General features: G+C 45.3%; 1 protein-coding gene across 1 annotated transcript in view; it reads left to right on the top strand.

The window, feature by feature from the left end:
* SELENOF (selenoprotein F) overlaps nucleotides 1-22,549 on the top strand; it is a 153,461-nt gene that overhangs the window by 103,563 nt on the left and 27,349 nt on the right. Inside the window, exon 3 of the mRNA XM_085602125.1 lies at nucleotides 13,837-13,900. Within this exon, the coding sequence (XP_085458251.1) occupies nucleotides 13,837-13,900 (64 nt within the window). The remainder of the gene's footprint in view (nucleotides 1-13,836; nucleotides 13,901-22,549) is intronic.

Here is a 22,549-nt window from a genome sequence, read left to right as displayed (position 1 = left end):
AAAGGAATGAAGGAGCACAAGTTTAAAGGGCAATTTCGCCATAGAATTTTGGAAAAAGTTCATAGAAACGGTGGAAAATAATATTCTATTGAAATTTGATGATACCAGCTGTTAGTATAATCACAGTGTGTCCCGCACTCCTTTATTGATGCACCGTTAGCTCTCTTCTATCCTTGACAGTGTGGGAACTAATATTCAAGACAGTTAAGAGCAAACAGCTCTGCAAATTTCAGAAAGCCCATCGTGTTAAGGAGCCACGTAATGTGCTGTACCCATAAAGTAACATCACGTACAGATTCTGATTGAAAGGGCATTTTCATCAGGTTGTAAGAGTTTGTGATTAATATAATCACCTTTCATAGTCGGATATATGGGGAAGAAAGTAAGACAAATGCCAGACCAGTTCAATAAAAAAGTTCCTAGCTAAAATATTTCTGTGAGAATGGCATATGTTAGTAAATTGCATTTCAGTTTTATTGTCTATTTTGCCCTCTGTTTTTGGAAGTGGAACGGTCGGTCATCAGGGCTTTTAATGTCTTTATACAGTTTTACACAGGAGTTTTGTCTCTGCTTTATTCCCGAGGTGAATTCCTTCCAAACCTCTATGGTCCACCGCTTCTTTCTTATTTGGTTTCTGTCCCTACGTTTTGGCGAGCCTATCTTCGAGGACGTTCCTTCTCTGTGATTACCGCAAAGCATTGAACGCTACTCCTCTTGCCATCCTTTCGGACCCACCTGACTCGGGTTCCGTAAATAGCTGGAAACTCATTTGATGTGTTTCTCTCTTTAGTCATTTCCTCTTCTTGCGGTATGCAGCTCCAGGACACGCTTGGGTATTGGTGCGCTTTATAAAACACAGAATCGAAACAATTTAAACCAAGCTACTCTGTCCAAACTGTGAGACTAGTTTGGAGGAGAATATCTGCAATGTCCTATTTTCTTTCATGCAAATGAGCATGCAGGCTGATACTGGAGGTGGTCTACTTATGGTGGGGAGCTCTGCAGTACAAATTAAAAAAGCAAGTTGGTGTTTAATTTTATTAAAACCCCGGGGTATTGCATGTTTGAGATGCTGAAGAATGCAAGTTGCACTGCAGTCATTTTGTATTTTAAGACCCTGAACTGTATGGTTACAGCACCACTTTATTGTGATTTACTGGTCTAGCATCAGCATACATTAAAGTCGTTCAATACCTTTTTGCAGACTGCTTGTTTGACATATTCTCAAAGAGTGAGCATAGCTTAACTGACTCTTAAAGAAACATCCTCTATATAGAAATGAGTTAACGTTTTCAGCTCTCCCCGACATAAATGAACACCACCTGTGATTGTAGGAACTTGGGGTTTTATAGTTATTCTTTTATTGTACAGATGGCGAACGTCCCCCAGGCCCTGTGCTTGGGAACATCACTAATGTGTGGCTGGAGCGACAGCCAACGAGACGTTTGAATTCTGTTCGACTTGGCCCTGCCTCACATTTTCTCATCCCACCTCTGTCATACTCGGATTCATGTTTTCAGCATATTATTAAAGGGTTGAAATACTGCTGTGTTCTGTACTTTGTATATAATAAGACAAAATAGACATGAATTATGCCTTGAAGCTTCCCATTGAACGGGCATGCTTAGCTTCATCCACTTCGAATTAAAAGGGTGCCCCTAAAAACTTTCAGTCCGATTTCTTCTAAAACATGGAAGTGAAGGCAAATTGGAACCCAGAGCTGTACCAATTGCAATTTAGTCTTGAGACCGAGTTGGGAGAAGTATTTCTGAAGAACTGCTGGCAGCTACTATGTAAGCGAACTATGAAGAACACTGTTGATTCCCACATAGTTCAGGGTGGTTTCCTGAACCTTTAAAGGAAGATAAATTCCATCTTCTCCTGATTGATATTTTTTCCCCGTCTTCTTGTAGAGATTGAAATTTAGAAGAAAAACACAAGAACTAATTGACTTCTCTAGGTTCCAACTTATGCAGTCTGCAAGAGCCTTATTTTTACTGAATGAATTAGTTATGCATCAAGTATTGTTTTGGATGAATTATACCCACTGTTGATTTGCTTCTGTTTCCTGAAAAAACAGACGTCCCTCTGCACCACTCCACTCCTCACCTTGATGAGCTGCTTTCAATTTGAGCAACCAGTCAGTACACACTTTTTCATATTGATACCATATGTGGGGAAATTGAGCGAGGTGTACGACTCTCCCATGCTTCACCAAATAATTACTCCCATCAGAGGCACGACCATTTCAGGGTCTTTTCAATGATATACTGCTTGGTATATAATCCTATCAAAACGAAGTTGACCTAAGTTGTACAGCTGATAAGCTCTTCAACAGGTAATTCTAGGATCACTTTCCAACTCTAACTCTTGTGTATGCTATGGTCGACCACATGCTTGTTCCACACTATAAAATAGTGTTGCACAGTGGGACAGTGGAACCCAAGGAATTAAAGGCAAAGTTAAGAAAACAGTATTTTGCTTTATACATACTTCTGTAAATTTAGTCGTTAATCCCCCGTTATTCATCATAACACAGACTCCATTCACAAGTACCTTCCAGGCACATGGTTCCTGCCAAGTTTCAAAAGTAGGTCTTCATAAAAGAAAGTGCTGCAATGACTGTTAGAATGCAGAATGTGGACTGCTGGACTAGGCATAGCATAATACAAATCTATTTTCCTCTGTTTAGATATATTCAGTAAGTAATATGATCCTAAGAATGGTTTTATTATCTCTATAAAGCATACGAGAGAGCATGTTGAGACACACCAAAGCATTTTTTTGATAAAGTATTTTTATTAGCATGTTTGTCGTTATATGAACAACAACCAACTTCAACAAAAGTCACGATACTCTAGCAAATGTAAATCATTTCAGCAAATGCATAAACACACCACAGCTCACCTCCCCAGTCCTGGAGCATTCAGCTCGGGTGGCCATCCCCCAAGCACAGAATATCACCTGCAGCACATGAGTGAGTTTCTATACTGAAGGCCTCAATCTCATCTGTATCTTCAATTACTTAGTGGAACAACCACAAGCCGTATATACACTTACTCAAGCAAGTGAACATTGGTCCATTCCCCTACACCGATCTTCAAGAGTGGGGCTGTCAGCACGTCTCCAATTCCTTGCCGGGTCACTTTTCGCAACCAGCAGTCCAATTAATACCAATGTCGAGTTACCGCAACTACCATCCGATCCATCCATTATCCCTAATAATGCCCTTTTAGGGTGCAAGGGAAATGTGTGCGTAAATGGGTCCGAAGAATTACTTCAAAGGGATCACCAGAGCAATTTAAATTGTTAACTGTGGTAGGTGCAACTTAGGAATGACCCACAATGTTCTGTTGGACATTTTTTAACTCCTGTATTGTGTTTGTGCCTACATAGTTATGTGCATTATACATGTTATGTGACTTGATATATATATATATCGTTTTTTTGCGCCTTAGAAAATAAAAATGCTGTTTCCATGTTTAGTTTGTGCTTTAAAATCTCTCCTTATTTTTTTGTTTTCAAAATAAAGGACATAGGAAAATGTTGCCTCCCTGTATTATAATGTAGATACTCAGTCCTTGAAGTCTCTTCATTACAAAAGACAACTCTTTGCTTGGGGACCAGCAGTAAATTTACACCAATCAGTGGTGGTAAAGAAATTGTGTGATGTAAATAAGGGACACTGGCAAAAATGGAAAGCATCATATGGGGAATGTCTTTTCTTTTCCAAAGTTTATGGAGCTTTGCAAATTGACCGCCATAGTAGTGTAACTGATGAAGATTCTTTGTCTCTTCCTAGATCCAAGAAGTAGTTATAGTTCTGTGCTTTCCTGATAATCAGAAGAGAGACATACATACACCAAAATATTCATGGATTGGATAATTAACAATTCTAGCTGCAGTACTCAAAGTTAGGGAAAATGTTGTAGGTGTGCCTTCTTGTAGCATTGAGATTAAAAATACGGGCATGTTGAAGCACTTGCATGCTTAGAGATGCTGTGGTCCATTGACAGTTGGTAAGTTTCAGTAGACAGAACAGTGGCCACGTGGGGGTATCTGTTCCCCTCATGCTTTGAATGTGACGAGAAAAAAGTTGTTGGAACCTTGTCCTTCTGCAATGGATATCAAGCATATCCACAGCCATTCGTCCTCACTTTGCCAGCGCTTGTTCACTGCTTTTACGGCATTGCCAATCCTTGCAGAATTGTGATTCAAGTATTTTTAAAACCAATAGCAGCAGGTAGCCATTTTGTTTTGCTATTTCATATAATTATAAGATAGCAGTCCGGTTGTGTGTAAGTGCAGATTGAGTGCCATTATGGAATGCTATAACAATATGTGTTCTAAATAATATTGGTATACAGTTCCAAGATGGCTGTCATGTTAAACATGTAGAGTAATTGTACAGTGCAAAATGTCTGAAATTAAGCAGTCTAGAAAAAAAGGCACAATTCTAAAACAGTTATGAGTTTCTAGTTTTAAGTTTATTTATTTGATCTTGGAACTCCAAAGAGATCCGCATAAACTGAAAGGCCAACATACAAGAATTTTATGCAACATGGTTTCTACAATCTTAAGCGAAAGCCGACAGTAAAAGTGTCCAAATACAAAACATTATAATATTTTATACAATAAGAAATAATTAAAATATCGTTTATGCCCTTAGTACTGTATAACGACAGGTTAAAAACCAAAGTTAATAATTGCTCCCTTCATCTAATGAGCGTGAATACAAATTTAAAAAACACTTTAAAAGGTTGAAAATCCTATGACCGAACATTTCATTTGGTGGCTCATAAATAGAATCAATTAGTGCAGAGGCCGAGAGAATGGATAATTGTAAACAAATTGGTCTCATCCATTTACGCCGACACAATAATAAAGCGGGGAAAATAAATAGCAAATGATTAACATCCTGAATGGTATTACACAAATTACAGATCGGGGAAGAACCATACCATTTAGACAGGACGGTATTTAAGGTGAGCATACCCTGCCTCAATAATAGCCAAAAGCGGCGCACTCCATGGGGCAGGTTCCAGGAAATATAGGCCTGTACTTTATTTATCACACAGGAGTCTGTGGCCAGGTGGATACCCCTCTTTAAAATGCTAGCTTCCCTATCCCTTGTGAAACTTAATTTCCAAGTGGCCTGTTTCAAAGTGGCCCTCAATTGATATGACGAAAGGGTGAAGAGCAGAGACTCGTTCAATTGCAGCAAATCAACCACAGTCCTAACATTTTTAAGAATTAATGACTGTTCTTTTAAACTTTGTAATATTTCTTTCTGAATTAAAAATCTTATTGTACCAGGATCACCCTTTACCAGGCTCACAACCCATTGCACTATCCCCGCAAGACCCTGTACCTAGCTACTTCTTAAACCAAATTTTAACCTGAGAGCAGCCACAGGGCAAGCAGAGTTGACTGAGGCTAGGCTCCTTAAAATTTGGCTTTCTGTTGTATTAAAAAAAAAAAAAAAAAAACATTTCTCTACATCGAGCAATTCAATACCATACAACAGCGAAGCAGGGATTTTTGCACGAAATACCTCTATTAGAAGTGCAAAATGTCTTTTTCCAGTAGATCTGTTAAGGGAACCCAAGCTTTTCCCTTATGTGGTAGCTTTACGGACATTATTTTCTATATGGGCTTTGTCATTTAGGTTGCCACACGCTATTTTTCCCAAGGAAGTGTAAGATTTTACAAGTTCCAGTTTTTGGCGACCCACAGACCATACGAAATTCCCGCACTGCAACTTTTTTCTTGCGTGCATGCACATTATTTTACTTTTAGATATATTAATCTTTAAATAGTGGGCCTCTGCAAATTTATGAAGTGCCTGCAGACGACTATTTAATACCCTAGGCGTTCGATCCAATATTATTATGCCGTCTGCATAAAGTAGACCCGCAATCGGTTTTCCCCCCAGTAAGGGGGCAATGCTCTCACTTTGGGACACATTGTGAGGAAAATCAAATATATATTAGGAGAAAAGTAGGGGAGCCAATAAACATCCTTGTTTTATGCCATTTGTTGTGAAGATGGTTTGTGAGAGAAATCTTTCCCCTCCCATTAGGACTTTGCACCAAGTATCCGTATGGAGAGCACAAACTAACTCCAAAAGGGTGGCCGGCATACCCAGATTTGACAGTTTTCTCCACAGCAGGAGACTATTTACTTTATCAAATGCTGTGGAGAAATCTATAAAGGCTGTATACACCCTTCCTCCTCTAACTTTAACATTTTTCATTTATTACCTGTAGTGCAGTTAGGTTATCAGTTGATCCATGCTTTATCCTAAACCCTGTTTGCTCCAACGGCAGAGTTTTAACCGCATCCACCCAGTGATTAATTTGGGTCAAGAGACATTTAGCAAAAACTTGACCCACTGCATCAAGAAGCGCAATTTGACGATAGTTGTGAGGAACACCTCGATCTCCTTTCTTGAACAGTTACTATTAAATTTTGATTTTTCTCTTCCCTGTTGAAAGTCCAGAATTGGTGTTTGGGAATATGAAATTGGTTACACTTACTAACCAAGAGGGTTTTTTAGTTTCCAAAGAAAGATAAGCCTGTCTGCCCTTGTGTTTCTGACAGCAATCAGGACAATCTTCGATATATGTAAACTGCAATCAGTTTGAGTATTACTTTAGCTATTTGTGAGACCTTTGTTATACTCAGCATAGGTAAATAGGAGCATTAAGACTGGTATCTCTTCTTTATCATCTCAAAGTCAGACGAGCCATGTTGTACCAGACATTGTTATAACAATGTGTTTTCCAGTCAAGGCAAAGGACACAAAAAGTGATGAACAAAGAGGAGGCAACTATGGTAATCACATGTTTGCATTTGCCACTCAAATATCACTTGCTTACTTGTATACGAATACCGTGGTACATGGTCAAGTTTTCACCAGTCTTCCAGTAAGAAACTATGCACAGTTCACCCTGAATGTCATGTGAGCCGGCAAACAGTGGAGTAATGTGACTCCTGCCCTCATTTCATTTCTACTGACATATATTTAAACATCATTGTCCCCCTTGTTACATAAGTATACTCTAACAGAAGAGGACGGTTGATTTTATGCAAACTTAGTACCTAGGACCTCAGTCCATTTTTCAGGCACTTGCCTCCTACGTCCTGTGGTGTTTCACTATGTGGAGCAAACCAGAAATTGTGATACTGTAGTTTATTAACTATAGAGAGGTGTGCCTGTTAACGAATCACACTACCGAAAGGGATTGCTTCTTAACTCTCAAACAGACACATTGTAGTTTACCTACCGGCTTCCACATCCGCTCCTCACACCTAACATTTTGGCGTACCTCAGGAGTCCATCATATCCCCTCTATTATTCAATATGTACTTATTTCCCTTACCAAACTTGATAAAAGTATTCAACCTCACCTGTTACAACTATGAAGATATCATGCACATTATTCTAAAAATGGATGGCCGAAAAGACACCTACAACTCAAAATGTGATAAACTTTGTGTCATGAACACAGGGATGATGAGTAACCACCTGAAGCTCAACACTGCAAATACAGAAATTATGACCTGCTGAAAATGGCAAGAATACCAACCTACTATCATATGGCCCAATGAACTATAAGGCCCCTCCAACAACACCAAGAGAAGTTAGCAACCTAGTGGTAACTATTGAATCAGACCTATCCTTGATAGCACGTCTCGTGCTAAAGTTAATTTCCACAGAAACCTATAAGGATGCATCCAACCAATCAAAAATCAGGGTGAAACCTAAGTGCTCCATGTTTGGACAAACGCAGGAGCATGAAGTAAAACCATTGAATCGGGAGCAGGGAATTGAAATTGTAAACAAAACTATTGAAACATGAACAAGGGGCAGACCTAAATCCCACTCTGAATATATGTTAAAGTAATGGTTACAGTACTGTCTTTGACAGACCGCTATAGCTTATTGTAGCGAGCCAGCAAAAATGGGCCGTTATTCTTTCACTTGTATTACACAAACATTTCCTAGCCTGGCCTAAAGGAAACATAAGTGTCATTACTATCCGTCCCCAGTGTGAGACTAAACCAATTGGTAATTCATTTTCGAATGCCTTGTGGGATAGACTACCGTTCATATTAATGACGACTGTTACAATATTTTGGAATTGGCACGCCATGCTCATTTGAAGACAGTTTTTATTGCCGCACTTGGGTCTTGATTTTATTGGCAGCTGAGTATACTTACTGAAGTGTATATATCGATACACACAGAGGAATGCTTTTAAAGGATTTCTGAGTAAAGCCCGGGCACGTAGAGGCTGTGAACTATGAACCACCTGTTCTCAGCGCCTGCATAGTGCACCACAGCCACTCAGTTCTGCCTTGTGTTATTGGACTTCCGCAATGAAGCTCAAAGTATATTTTTCTTAAATTGCATTAATACTTATTTGTGATTACAAAATCATTTTAGCTGTATCCCTGACTACTTTTTAAGGATGAAATAAATCGCTCACGGAGGTATTGGTATTAACTTTCACTTTGTTTCATTGTGGCCCTTTTCATTAGGATTGCATTGACATGTGGAGGGTGTTTCAGTTTATTTTGCTAGAAAAGAGCTTATAGTTCTCCCAAGAGCACCGGGAGTCAGTAAAGGTCTTGGGTGGTCCCTAGTTTATTCTGCAGCATATTTTTTTACCTGCCCATACTGTACTCTTGTGCAAAAGTATGTACTTAAAAAAGTAGCGACCGGTGGCTCTCTTATGCAGAGTTGACGTACTGTGCTGCTTCAACAATAACCAATAATAACTGTTTAAAAAGGTAATTTAGATGCAACAACACAGTATCGATGATGTAGCAGCAGACTGTCTGACTTTATGGTTTCCTTGTCCAGCATGGCTTTCACTTTCTGTGGCATTAATACCATTCTGCTCAGCTTGCCAGTATTAGGTGGCCTCTAAGTCCCCAGATGTACTAACAAGGGTCTGCATTAACTACTTCGCCCTGCTCCATGCATTGTCAGTTGTGTGCTGTCCTTTATTTGCTCTTCCTCTGGCCTCACCTGGAGCAGGTCCTTGCACCAGCTTCCCATCGCTGCCTACAGTTCCCCTCTGCTGCTGCTTGTGAGTCGCCGACGTCCCGTGCTAAGTGCTGCTCTCACCCGGTATGTGCACCATTGTAGCCCCAGTGTAATATCTATATGGTTCGGCCATACCCACTGTTTCTCATAGTCCGCCCATGCCTCACTGTTTAAGTAACTGTGCCAGTCTAGCTAACCTTCTTCATTCCGGTTTAGTCAGCCTATGGTCTTTCACTGTTTTACACTGTTTTAGCCCCAGTAATACGTTCCGCTGTGTAATTGTTGCTGTTTGTTATTATTTGTTGTTTCGTGCCGCCTGCCCTGCTGCTCGATTCCTGCCACCCAGCACCTGCCCCCCCCCCCTCTAGGACCTACTTTATGGAGTCTGCAGTGCGACACCAATGAGGGGGTCCTCGCACCAGCTCCCCCTTGCTGCCTACAGGTCTCCTCTGCTGCCGGTTGTGAGCCGCCAATGTCCTGCACTCACCACTACTCCCATCCTGTTTGTGGAGCCTTGTAGCCCCTGTGTAATATCTGTGTTAGCTCATTCCCCATGTTTCTTATAGTTCGCCTATACCTCACTGTTTAGGTAAATCTGCTAGTCTAGCTAGCCGCCTTCATTCTTGTTTAGTCAGCCTAGCCTTTCACTATTTTTCAGTACTTTTTCCCTAGTGATACGTGCCGCTGTATGATTGTTGCTGTTTGTTATTATTTGTTCTTTCGCGCCGTTTGTCCCGCCGCTCAATTCCCATTCCCCGCCCTCCAGTGCCCTGCCCCCCTCCTAGGACCAACTTAATGGAGGACACAGTGTGGCCCCACAGCATGCCAAAGGCAAACCCATCTGCATTGGCCGCGCCTAGCACCAAGGCGCCTGACCCTTCGGCCACCGTCCAATACTTCATCACAAAGCTCCTGGTCCTGGCACTCGGACGCCGCAACAGCAACTACTGCATCTCTTCCCCAAGATCAACAGAAGGAACCTTCACCTACCGCTTCATATGCCACACAGGAACCCTTGCCACACCAACCCAGCAGATATCCGAAACCCCGGAACAGCTCCAGTACATGCTGCGCAATGCCTGTTCCCTCTGCCAACATGGCACAGAAACCTGGGACACCTCCCTCACCTCCGAAGTGATCACCGAGACCTGGTTCAACCTTTCTTCAACCCCTGACATCGTGACCGCAATGCCCCACGGCTACAAGATAATACACAAAGACCGCACAAACAAGCACGGAGGAGACCTCGCCTTCATCCACAAGGAAACCCTCCTATGCACCACCACCGAAGATGACACCACATCAATCATGAAACACCTCAACTTCCAACTTCAAACCAATGCTAAGACAAACATCAGAGAAACCCTCGCCTACAGACCCCTGGGAACCCGCCCCGGCTTCTGCAACGTAATTTCCGCTTTCAGCTCTGCTTTAGCAATCAACTCCAAGCACTATATCTTCCTCTGCAACTTCAATTTCCACCTCAATGAACCTTAAGATGCCAACTCCACCTACCTCCTGGAAAGCATGAGTAACATTGGCCTCACACAGCTGGTCACCTGCCCCACACACAGTGCAGGGCACACACTGGACCCTATCATCTCAGCCATGTCACCGAGCTAACCTGGACCAACCACAGCATCGTCCATTTCTCCGTTGCAGGCTTTCTGTGCTCCACCACCACACTCCTCAGCTGCTCCCACTGAAGATGGAACAAAGTTACAGAGACCCAGTGGACAACCGCCCTCTACACCACCAAGCCCAAAACCAACAGCAACCTGGAGCTTTCAGTTTATAGTTTCTCTGACCCGATCTCCAACTGCATCGACATAGTCACCCTCATGAAGCTGGCCAGCACCAACAGATCCACCAAACACGCCAGCTGCTTCACCCCAGAACTCTGATCCTTCAAATGCGAATGCAAGTGACTGGAAAGAGGATGGCAAATGACTGCCCAGATCGCCGCAACTGACAATGCTCCCTGCCAAAACCCTCCATGACAGAGGTGAGCCAGCAGCCTTAATCCTCCATGGCATCTCAGCGGCGTTCAACGCTATATCCTACCACACCCTCATCAAAAGACTCAACCACATCAGCATGCAGGGAGACTCCCTCAAATGGATCACCTCCTTCCTCACAGGATGCGCCCAGACAATCGGCCTACTGCCCTTTACCTCCATCCCCAAGATCCTCGTCTGCGGCGTCCCCCAAGGTTCCTCCCTCAGTCCCACCTTGTTCAACAGCTGCACAACACCTCTAGCTGACATCGTCCGCACTAATGTACTCAACATCATCTCCTACACCAACGACACCCAATTCACTCTCTCATGGAAGACTCCACCACCACCAGATCCAACTTTCGAAACCCCATCAAAAGAGTCTCCGACTGGATGAGGTCCAACTTCCTGAAGCGCAATATGGACAAGACGGAAGTGCTTATCTTCCGGAAGAGCACCTCACCGTGGTAAGACACCTGCTGCCCCGCCCCCGAAATTGGACCCACACCTACCCCCACGGACCACCCCCAAAACTTTCTCATCATCCTGTACAGCAAACTCACCACAAAGCGCCAGGTCAATGCAGTATTCTCCTACTTCTTACACCCTCCTCATGCTTCGAAAGCTCTTCAGGTGGATCCCCATCCACACCAGGAAAACGGTTACACAAGCTTGCGTCATCAGCCGACTTGACTCTGGAAACGCACTCTACACCGGCACCACAACCCCCAAACTCCTCAAGCGTCTTCGGACCATACAGAATCCTGCAGCCAGACTCATCATTAACCTCCCCAAACGGACCAGCATCACCCCTCATTTCAGAGGCTTCCACTGGCTCCCCATCCAGAAGAGATGCCAGTTCAAGGTGCTAACTAACGCCTACAAAGCCCTCCACAACCAGGGATCATCCTGCATCAACCACCTCCTGACCTGCCAGGGTTGAGTTGAAAAGAGAAATGATTAAAAGGGTTTTCTATAGGAAATGTAGCGTGCTTAACTTAAAAACCGGTAATTGGATAGTGATTGCATTTTCATGGCCCAGAAGCCTTAACGTCATTTGGTGCCTTTTTTGGATTAGTGAAAATCCGTTTAGACATTTTGGGGAAAAAAGGCAATGTTAGCGTGTATTGTCCATGTCAAAGTATGTCTATTTTTCCAAGCGCCAATCTGTGCATGAGGTGACAATAGGACCCCAGTGCGCATGCGCAACACTCCATTCAGGTGCACCGTAAACTCACAAGTGTTTATTCTCAATGATAGAAAGCTTTGGGAAGAAAATTAATAAATAAAGTAGCAATAAAAGCAGCATGACCATGCAGCCAAAGCTGCAGTATTAAGATTGCCCACTTTTAATAGGTCTATCCAATCTATTTTTCTCCCATACCCAGGAGAGCTAATTAAAGCTCCTCTCTTCTTTGCTGAAGGGCAGTGGTGGGAGGGGTTGGGTCTCAGCCTTGCCTGGAGGCCGAGGAGGTGAGCTTACCATCCGCTACATTTGTAAATTACTGGTGAGGAGTGGTGTATACAATGTTGAACGCAACTCACCACACAATCCTACAGTCACCCACCATTAGGTGACCATACTCTCACCATCACAAGTCTGCACAACCAGCAATACACGCCCTCAACCCATCGGAAAATCTCAAAGCCACATTTATACACACACCGTAGGCCCCATACCACAGATCAGAAAACCACAAAGCCACGATTTGTATGCTCACATCTACCATCATATGTCCATACAGCCACAATCAAATGCCCACACAACTATCCTGTTGTTCGCACATATCCGGAACTTATAAATCCACAATTGTATGCCAACACACCCGTCATGCATTCACCCAACTCCCATTTACTAGTGCTCCACAATGACAAGTAACTTAGCCATACCAGTATGCATCCTTTTGTAAATTTATAAACCTAACCGTTGATTCTCTACAACAAATATGATCATCTTTCTCAGTACATAACAGAGCTGGAAGGTGAATTTGATTGAGCACCACAGGGTTGTGGCATGAGTTGAAGGTAGAACCGTAACCTGTAAATTTTATTACCTTTTAGTTTTCATTGTAAATATTCTGTTAATAAACCACACCCTTTCACTCTAACAGTACCTGTTTACCTTTAACCTGTCTATTAATCGCAGCAATAATATGCATGAACTCGCATAAGCCCCACTAATGATCACACTAACCCCTATTACTTCCTCTAAGAAACTGGAGCACATGCACTGAATAGTTTCTTTGAGAGCACATGAAAAGCCCAGCAGCCAACAATAACAACTAGATTAGCCACTAACCCTGGTTTTGGAGTAGTGTGCTGATCAGCGTAAAGTGCTTAAACACCTCATCAGAGGTATTCAAGACTATATAAATACAACTATATGACCATATTAGTCAACCTCAACTCCATTGTAGTTTTAGTGTTTTTAGTGAAGCAAGTTGTGCTTTAATTCCTCTCTATCTATAATTCTACATTTTGTTATTCTCACATCACACAAACATAAATATTTTAGTAAAAATCAAATAAATGCTTTTTATCATAGGACTAATTTGTTGCCCACTTCCAAACATAAGGACTAATTTAAGGCCCCTTCAAAATCCTATATTGATCTGTGTTTGACTCTTTTTAGTGCCTAGATGTTAACTGTAAAATGACTTTCAGCTAAGAACAGTTCAGACTTGATCACTTATATTGTGGAATAAGCCATCAATATATACGTATGTTATAGAAAAGCTTTTTTGTTCGTTCCATAATAAATATTGTTTTATTCTCTTACAGCTTTACGCAGGGGCTATTCTTGAAGTATGTGGATGAAAATTAGGGAGGTTCCCTCAAGTCCAAGGTCAGTATTCAGTGTCACAGTTTGTAATGGTACTTAACACTACGACTGGTGGGGGCATTGCTTGGCAAGATGGTGGCTGTCGAGACATGGTGGGAGGCTCTCTTCCCCCCCCCCCCCCCCACCCCGCTTCTCCTGGTCAAATTCTGCACATTCCTGCCTGAAACCCTGTAAAATTGCCTGCAAGCCCTCTACATAATTGACCATAGCTGTCCTGCTTTTTTGTTGCAGCTGTTTGTGGAAGATCACATGTGTCTGGGAACTGGGGCTGAGGGAGAGGGGGTAGCACCTCCACCCTGAACTTGCTGTAGGCTGGCATGTCTAGAGGATCAGCAGTGTTACCTGAGGCTACGGCTAAGCTGTATATGCCGTTGGAGTGCGAACAAACTCTATGGCCTGTGGCTCCCCTCCAGCCCCCCCCCCACCCCTCTGTGGCACTGGAGAGCTAAAGACCCCTGTACCCATGTGTATACTGGACCTGGGAAGGCTTTGGCCGCTGATGGGCCTGGCCCAGTCTGCAGCTTCTCCATTGGTGCAGCGATTGGTCAGCCTAGCCATGGACTTCACCCCCAGAGAGTCAATAACCAGGGGAGACCTGCTCTCATGTGTTGAAATTGATTTCGATTGCCCCCTGAAGTCTGTGGCGGGACCCTGGCTTTCAGGTATGCTCTTAATGGAGAAACAGTGCTGCATGGGTTTAGCAGTGGTTTTTAATGTCTGTAAAACGGGAGGCAGTGGACCTGGGCCAGTGCCCTGCAGGGCAGAGGCGCTGGTCTGATGTGGATCCACTTGAGCACCCTGCTCCGGACTGGTGCAAACTGAGGGCTCGTGTTCTTGCTGCTCTAGGAAATCTGATGACCTGTGTCTCCCACAGCAGGGGCCCCCGAACTCCTCAACGAGGGTGCACTAAGCTATTTGGTCCTACAGGGATAGGCAACTGTATATTAAAAGCAGTGAGGCATGCTTATGCTGTTCAGTATGACAGCTTAAAGATTGATATCTACCGGGATGATATGAAGAATGTGTAGTATTAAAGAAAATCATTCCTGGAAGTGAAACAAACGCTATAGGCATTAAACCTCAAATACATGCTACTCTTCTCCAGCATCCTTCAAGGTATAGCGCATGGGAAGAGCAACTTTGACAGCCTGAGGATGTATGGACCTTGGTTGAGATCTGGGACACGGCGCCACCAAAAAAGAACTGCTCTAATTTGGCAGTGATTTGGATGTAGTAGGTCCTGCAATTTTGATGGAGTGCACCTTACTTGCTACTGAGAGGAGATCATTAGAGGGGGGGGGGGGGGAGACAAACGCCCTACAAACTTACACAGGAGGAAGGCGCCATGTGAGGTGAGGTGTCACTCTCTTCATAGTTGTTCTGCAACCTTCTAGCTTATCTGAGCCAATAGCCCATGACCTGAAAGGGAATGCTGCTATTTGAACCTAGCCTGCAGAAAAAAGTAACAATCATGAACATAGCAGGAACGTTCACTTTTCTATCGTGGCAAATGTAATGGCATGATCCGTTACAGCAGCATACTGACCCATTTGTTTACTGCTAAATACAGATGTACAGCTGCACAGCAAAGCTTTAGCAAATGGACTCCTGTGGGTTATAGGTAGGGGTTGGTCGAATTAGCAGGGTTTCACTCCATGGAATTCCTTGGAGTTAGATAAAAACTCTGCTAGATTCCACCGAGTTCCGCGAGCGGGCAGAATTCACTACATCCCACTGCCCGTGCTGATTTGTTAGCACCACGAGCTTGTTCTGTACTGTAAAATTGTACGAACTACGCCAGAGGGCGCTGCTTCTTTGCTGCTGCTGCTAGAGTAAATTCTTGCTGTGAACAGTTGCAGCGGCCCACATTGAGAATCTCACTCGGTGATGTTCTAGCACCTGAAAATCGTGCTAGGGGACGCCAGTTCTCATTCGCCAACTTAACGTTGGCAACCTGCGCATGAGAAACAAAAATCCACCATGCAGCATTTGGCAGAGTTTTGCCGGAACTCCATGGGCAAAACTCTGTGAACTCCGCCAGCGGAACAAGATTTCTCATCCACCCCTAGTGATATGAGCCCTTGTCTAGGAAGATAAAAACAGTATTTATTCATAGCAGGAGCCCAATGCATAATGTTAGGTGACTAACGCTCATTATACGCTCACTAGATACCCCTGATGAAAACATGGGCTGGGACTACACCTGGTTCTTTATGCAACAAATGGGATTTGGGCGTACTTTCTATTGTACATTATGGTAGTAAAAAAGATGGCGGAAGGGCAGGAGAGACTCGAGAAAATTATGGCCCGGTTTCTGAAGACGTCAGAAACCGAGAGGGAAACCCTGCCCAAGACCCTTACAGGACAGGGCCAAACCCAAGAGACCACTATGGGGAAACTCGCTGAAGTGCTTGGACAACCCCGAGGGTTCACAGCATCTCCTTCGGTGGTAGTCCAAAAGTACGTACAAGAAGAAGACCTGGATTTCTTCCTCTCCAATTTTGAAAGAATGGCCCGAGCTGCCCTGTGGCCAGAGGAAAGGTGGGGACAGTACTTGGGACCCCTTCTCACGAGGAGCTCCAATTAGCCTACCAGACCGCCAATCCCCTGGGAACCACCCCCTATCTGGATATCAAACGGTGTATACTTGAACGTATGGATATCGATGAGGAGACCTATCGGATGAGGCTCCGACATATACAGGAAGGACCACAAGAAAACCCCAGAGCCCTTTGCTATTGTATAAAAGACATAGCCGACCAATGGCTCAAACCATTAACGTCCTCCAAAGAGTTCATATTAGAGAAGATGTACCTCTAACAGTTTCTCACCTCATTACACCCTCCCATTCAGAGATGGATTCGCCAACACACGGACTTATCGTTTGACAAAGCCGTAGAGATCAAGATGGCATTCTTCAGGGCACAAGAGCTGCAGAAAGGCAAAGAAGAGAGGAACTGGAAACCGCCTGGAAATCACCCCCTGAGAGCTCCTAGACCAGTCCACTACCCCCGGAAGCCGGAAACAGTGACTATGGTGCCTAACCTCATGCCTCCAACCCCTAGACCATCTGTTCCGTTAGGGCCTCAGTGCTTTCATTGTGGTGCATTTGGGCACCTTGCGTGTGTGTGTCCACAAAAGGATAAGCCTATGGAGGTTGGATACACTGGAGCCCTGTATGGTTCTCCAGAGGGAGACCCCCATCATTTTCACCGGTCAGTGGCCATTAAATGAGAACACAGACTGTGATGAGACCTCAAGTTATTCCAGGGGGACCGCCAGTCGCCACCGGGGTTGTCCATATACAGTGTATCCATGGGGACAGTAAGGACTATCCCATGACTGATGTGGCTATACAACCTCAACAGACCCAAAGCCCTGTAAATATGAAAGTGGATCTCATCCCTCACCTACCTGAACCCGTGGTCTTGGCAACCTACTACCCCTGTATACATACCCTTCTTCACGACACCTGGAAGGAAGGGCCGGAGTGGAGAGAAGAGGCTCAGTTTTCCCAGGTGGCAGACCCTGGCTGGAATATGGGGAAAGACAGGAAGAGCAAACAGCAAAGGAGAAGAGAAAAGAAAAACTGGAATCCCGCCCTTCTGACCCATACCACTCCTGCTCTTTGGGAACTCAACAGGAACTTCCGCTCAGTACAGCGGGAGGATAACGCTTTACAGGAAGCCTGGAGACAAACAACCGAGCAAGAGGACACGCTGCAAGTAGGTCCTCAATTTTTTACCCAAAAGAGACTGTTGTACAGGAAAGGGGGGGACTAACCTGCCTATACAGCTACTAGTACCCCTTCCTTTCAGAGAGAAAGTCCTGTACCTGACCCATAGCCACCTGTTGGGTGGCCATTTCGGGGAAGAGAAAACCGAAAAAGCCATCTTAGAATGATTTTATTGGCCAGGCATTTGCCAGCAAGTTGGGAAGTACTGTCGTGAATGTGCAATCTGTCAAAAAACTAGTCGCTATACCCCACCTCGAGTACCCCTGAGACCCCTACCTGTGATAGACATCCCCTTCTCTAGGGTTGGTATGGATATCCTTGGCACCCTTTTACCCTCCCGTAGTGGTTGCCACTACATCTTGGTCGACTATGCTACACGTTTCCCCGAAGCTGTTGCCCTTAGACAGCCCAACACTAGTCAAATGACCAAAGCCATGATCAATATTATTTCCCACGTAGACTTCCCAAAGGAAATACTTACCAACCAGGGTACCCCCTTCACCTCCAAACTTATGAGACGGGTATGTCAGCAACTAAACATTAAGCAAATTCGCACAGCCGCCTACCACCCCCAAACGGATGGTCTGGTAGAGCGATACAACTCCACCTTAAAAACTACCCTGAGAAAACTGCTCAACCTAGAAGCACGTAAGTGGGAAGAGATGCTACCCTTGGCTTTGTTTGCCATAGGATGCGGACACCAAAAAGGCCTGGGGTATTCCCCTTTCGAATTGCTTTACGGACGACCGCTGTGTACCCTTATGGATATATCGATAGAGTGGGAGGAGGAAGCAGATACTGCCAAACCCCTGTTAGATTACGTGGCCGGTCTTAAGACTCGGATGAACCAGGTACGAGCCATTGTACGGGCCAATCTAGAGCAATCCCAGACTGCTCAAAAGAAACAGTATGACAAAACCGCCAAAGATAGGTCCTTACAAGTAGACGACCAGGTGTTGCTCTTGCGCCCAAACTCTTATAACCTATTGAGCCAATGGTTGGGTCCCTTTAAAGTGGTAGATAATGTAACACTGGTCACGTATAAGATAGAAATGGATCCCTCTGGTAATCACACCCAGATTTATCACATTAACCTCTAAAAAAAAAAAAAAAAAAAAAGAAAAAGGGTACTAATGACAGCCAAACCAGAAAACCTAGCCGTACAAAGCATCGACCCTGAATTACTGGAGTCCCTCAAACAGGAGCTAGAGGAGGTGTTGCTTCCTGTCCGAGAGGTGTTCTCCCTAGTACCGGGCAATACCACAGAACTATTATTTTGTTTCTTCCCCACCCAACATGTCTGTATCTTGATAAACATCACAATATAGATCCTATATGGCCTCCTCGCTTCTGCTTCCGACAGTCCCTCCAACAGGCCCCGCTGAGCGGGTGCCTGGGTTGGCTCCGTGTTTTCCTGCCTTCCAGGGTCCGGGAGCAACCCCTGCCCAGCTTAAGGAGTTTTATGATGCCATGTGTGCCATATTTGGGTGGCCTGACCCTGCCGGCGCACCTTCAGGCTCTGCTGGCTCAGATGATGGAGTCCCCATGAAATCCGTGCTTTAGGCTACGGACCGGCGCCAATTCCTCCAAATGGACTTGCCCCCGAGTCCAGACCAGTGGCCGTCGCACCTGCAGAGTGACATTCCCTGTCACTTTGTCCACCTGCTAGGTCCTCGGCGTTGCCAGTGCCCAACCCGCGGCTCCACCCCAATCCTCATTCTCGACGAAACTGAGCCAGTTGGGCGCCCTCAGACGCCGAGAAACGAACCGACTGAGCCGTACGGCTCCATACCGTTCAACCTACCTTATTCTGAAGGTTTGGGAATGGATGAGGAGGATTGGGATGGGGGAGGTGAGCAGGATCCCTTAGAAATCCCCCCAACCACAAGATACGGACTGGTGTGATGAACTTGGTGATTCTAGTGGTCTGGACACGTTCCCAGATTCTGGCATGCTTTCTCCACCTAGACTGGCTACAGAGGTGGGGGAATCATTTGCTATGGTGGTGCGTGGGACTGCAGAGGTCTTGGACCTTCAGCTTCCTATTTTGGTAGTCAAGACTAACGTCTTGACAGAAGGCCTGCAGCCTGGTGTCTTCAGCTCGGAACCTTTGCTGCCTTTCAATGAGGCCTTAATGGATGTCTTTCTGGGTTCCTAATCCAAACCCAGCACAGGGGCTCCTGTGAATAGGACGATTGCCCGCTGTCATCGCCCTGCACCAGGCGACCCAGTTTTCTTCACCGCACACCCCACCCCACAAAGCTTAATGGTTCAGGCTCCCAGTGGCGCGTTTCCTTCTGCATCTCTGGATAGGGAATCCACCGGGCTGGAAAGCTTTGGAAAGAAAAATATTTCTTCTGCCAGTCTGGCTTTGCGGTCTGTTAACACCGCATGCCATTTGGGCTGTTATTCCCATTCAATATGGGACACGGTTGCGCAGGTGCTGCCCAGGGTCTCGGATGAGGACCGGATCTTACTCTCCCAAGCCATTTCTGGCGGGAGAGATGCAGCAAAGTTCGCCATCCAATGTGGCTTGGACACCACATACTCGCTAGGCAGAGCCATTTCCACAACAGTGGCCGTACATCACCACGCCTGGCTAAGGACATCAGGTTTTTCATGGGATGTCCAAGCTAACCTTGCGGACATGCCTTTTTATTGGCTCCTGTCTCTTCAGAGACAAAACAGTTGCCACAACTTGAGAGTTTCAAGGACTAGCAGGCTATGGCCAAGTCCTTTGGCCTCACCACAATGTCCCGGCCTGTATCTGCTTTTTGCTACTTTTGTGGCTACGGAAGGTGCTACCAAGCGCATCAACCCTATTCCAGCCAGAGGGCTCGCAAGTTCAGCAGCCTCTGCAAGGCCGTTGACGCGGTTCACCCCGACTCCGTGGGTTGGGAAGCCAGAAGTTAAGCCAAACCGCAAATCTCTCCTCCACCATAAAACCTTCCTAGTCCGATTCCCCCAGGATTGTTCCCAACCAGTTGGTGGCAGAATATGCCTTCCTCTTCACTACTGGCGAGACATCACCTCGGACAGGTGGGTGTTGCAAATTGTCCAAAGTGGCTACCCCCTTCCCTTTGAGATTGTACGATTGGCTGATGGAGGATCACCTTGCTCTACTCCATGAGGAAGTCAAGACTTTCTTGGCCAAAGGAGCTATAGAGAGTGTACCCGGGCCAGAAATAGGCTGTAGTTGTTCCTGCTATTTTCGGGTGCAAAAGGACTGAGGCCTTCGTCCTATCCTCTACCTCAGAGCCCTCAATTACTTCCTCAAAAAGGAGAAGTTCAAGGTACTCACCCTAGCTCAGGTCCTGTCTGCCCTGGACCTGGGAGACTGATGATAGTGCTAAACTTGAAGGACACCTATTTTCATATCTCCGTCCTGTCTGCCCTTTGTCGCTCCGTGCGGTTTACAGAGGGCCACGAGCATTTTCAGTTTGCGGTGCTCCCCTTTTGGCCTCACCAGTTCCCCTCGGGTGTTCACATAGGTGATGGCGGTGGTCGCAGCCCATCTGCGGAGATCAGTGGTTCCAGTCTTCCCCTATCTCAACGACGGGTTGTTGAAGGCGGGCTCGTCCCAAGCAGGCAACTCCTACCTTCAGATTATGGTGAACCTCCATGTCGGATGTGGAATCCCTATAGACACCCCAGACTTATTGTTTGGGGTCAAGGGCAACAAGTTTTCATGTGTATTTTGTCCTTGTGACAAGTAGGCCCAACCCCCTGCAGCACAAACCCTTTGGCTGACAGTTTTCAGTACCACATTATGGATCAGGGAAGGGCACGGTCTGCAGTTAAGGTAATATTTTTGTCCATTTGTTAATGCTGGTCAAACTTGTATTCATGGTTCATTAATTGAAAGCTTTTATTATTAGGGTGAGCGCTCTTAAGTAAATATTGTAAGCTCTGACTGCACTACTGACAGTGGTTCCAGTATAAAAATGTGTACACACGTTTTCAAAGTTCAGCAATACGAGGCTATCTATAATGCTTCCCAACTCTGGCAGAAGGTTTGTCTGCCATTGTCGGAAGTAAATTTCCAACGTTCCAAGTTAGTAGGTTTTCACAGACTCAAAAGGGCATTCTAACCCACGAACTATTGCTTACCACAACTATCAGCCACAGTATGTAGATCTCACCGACCTGGTTCAAATCTCGGAAGGCACTGCGAAAGACCTGCAGTGGTGGCTGACAAACCGTGATTGGGTCAGAGGCAGACCCTTCTCCCTTCCCCACCAAGATCTCACAGTAGTGACGGATGCGTCTCTTCTAGGATGGGCCGGCCATCTGGGGGAGGTAGAAATCAGCGGACCCTGGTCTCTGGCGGAAGCCAGGCTCCAAATCAACCTGTTGGAGCTTCAGGCAGTCCGATTGGCACTGACAGCCTTTTTACCATCCATCAAGGAAAGGCTAGTTCAAGTGTTCACGCATAACACTACCGCCATGTGATATTGCAACAAACAAGTCAAAGTGGGGTTGTGGACTCTTTGTCAACAGTGCATTTCCTTGGTGGGTCAACATCTGGCCAGTTCTCTGATCTCCAGAGCAGACACTCAGCTGAAGGTGCTTTGCGGATCATGAGTGGCATCTCCATCCAGAGGTGGCACAAGATCTCTTTCAACAGTGGGGAGTGCCTTGGTTAGATCTGTTCACTGCCAAAGAGAATGCACAATGTCAGTAGTTTTGCGAGACGGAGTTTCCAAGGCAGCTCTTGCTAGGCGACGCTTTTCATTGTGAGTTGGTCTCAGGCCTCCTGTATGCCTTTCTGTCCATACCATTCCGCCACCAGAGTGCTCAAGAAGTTCAGGAACGACCAGGCACAAGTCATTTTCGTGGCTCCGAATTGGGCATGGAGAGTTTGGTATCCTGAAATTCTGGATATGAGAAATCGATCCTCCAATCAGGCTGCCCCT

This window comes from Triturus cristatus, chromosome 4_2, assembly GCF_964204655.1.
Source record: "Triturus cristatus chromosome 4_2, aTriCri1.1, whole genome shotgun sequence".
NCBI classification, from domain to species: domain Eukaryota; kingdom Metazoa; phylum Chordata; class Amphibia; order Caudata; family Salamandridae; genus Triturus; species Triturus cristatus.
Note: the sequence above shows the minus strand (reverse complement) of the source record. Positions and strands in the feature narration are given on the sequence as shown.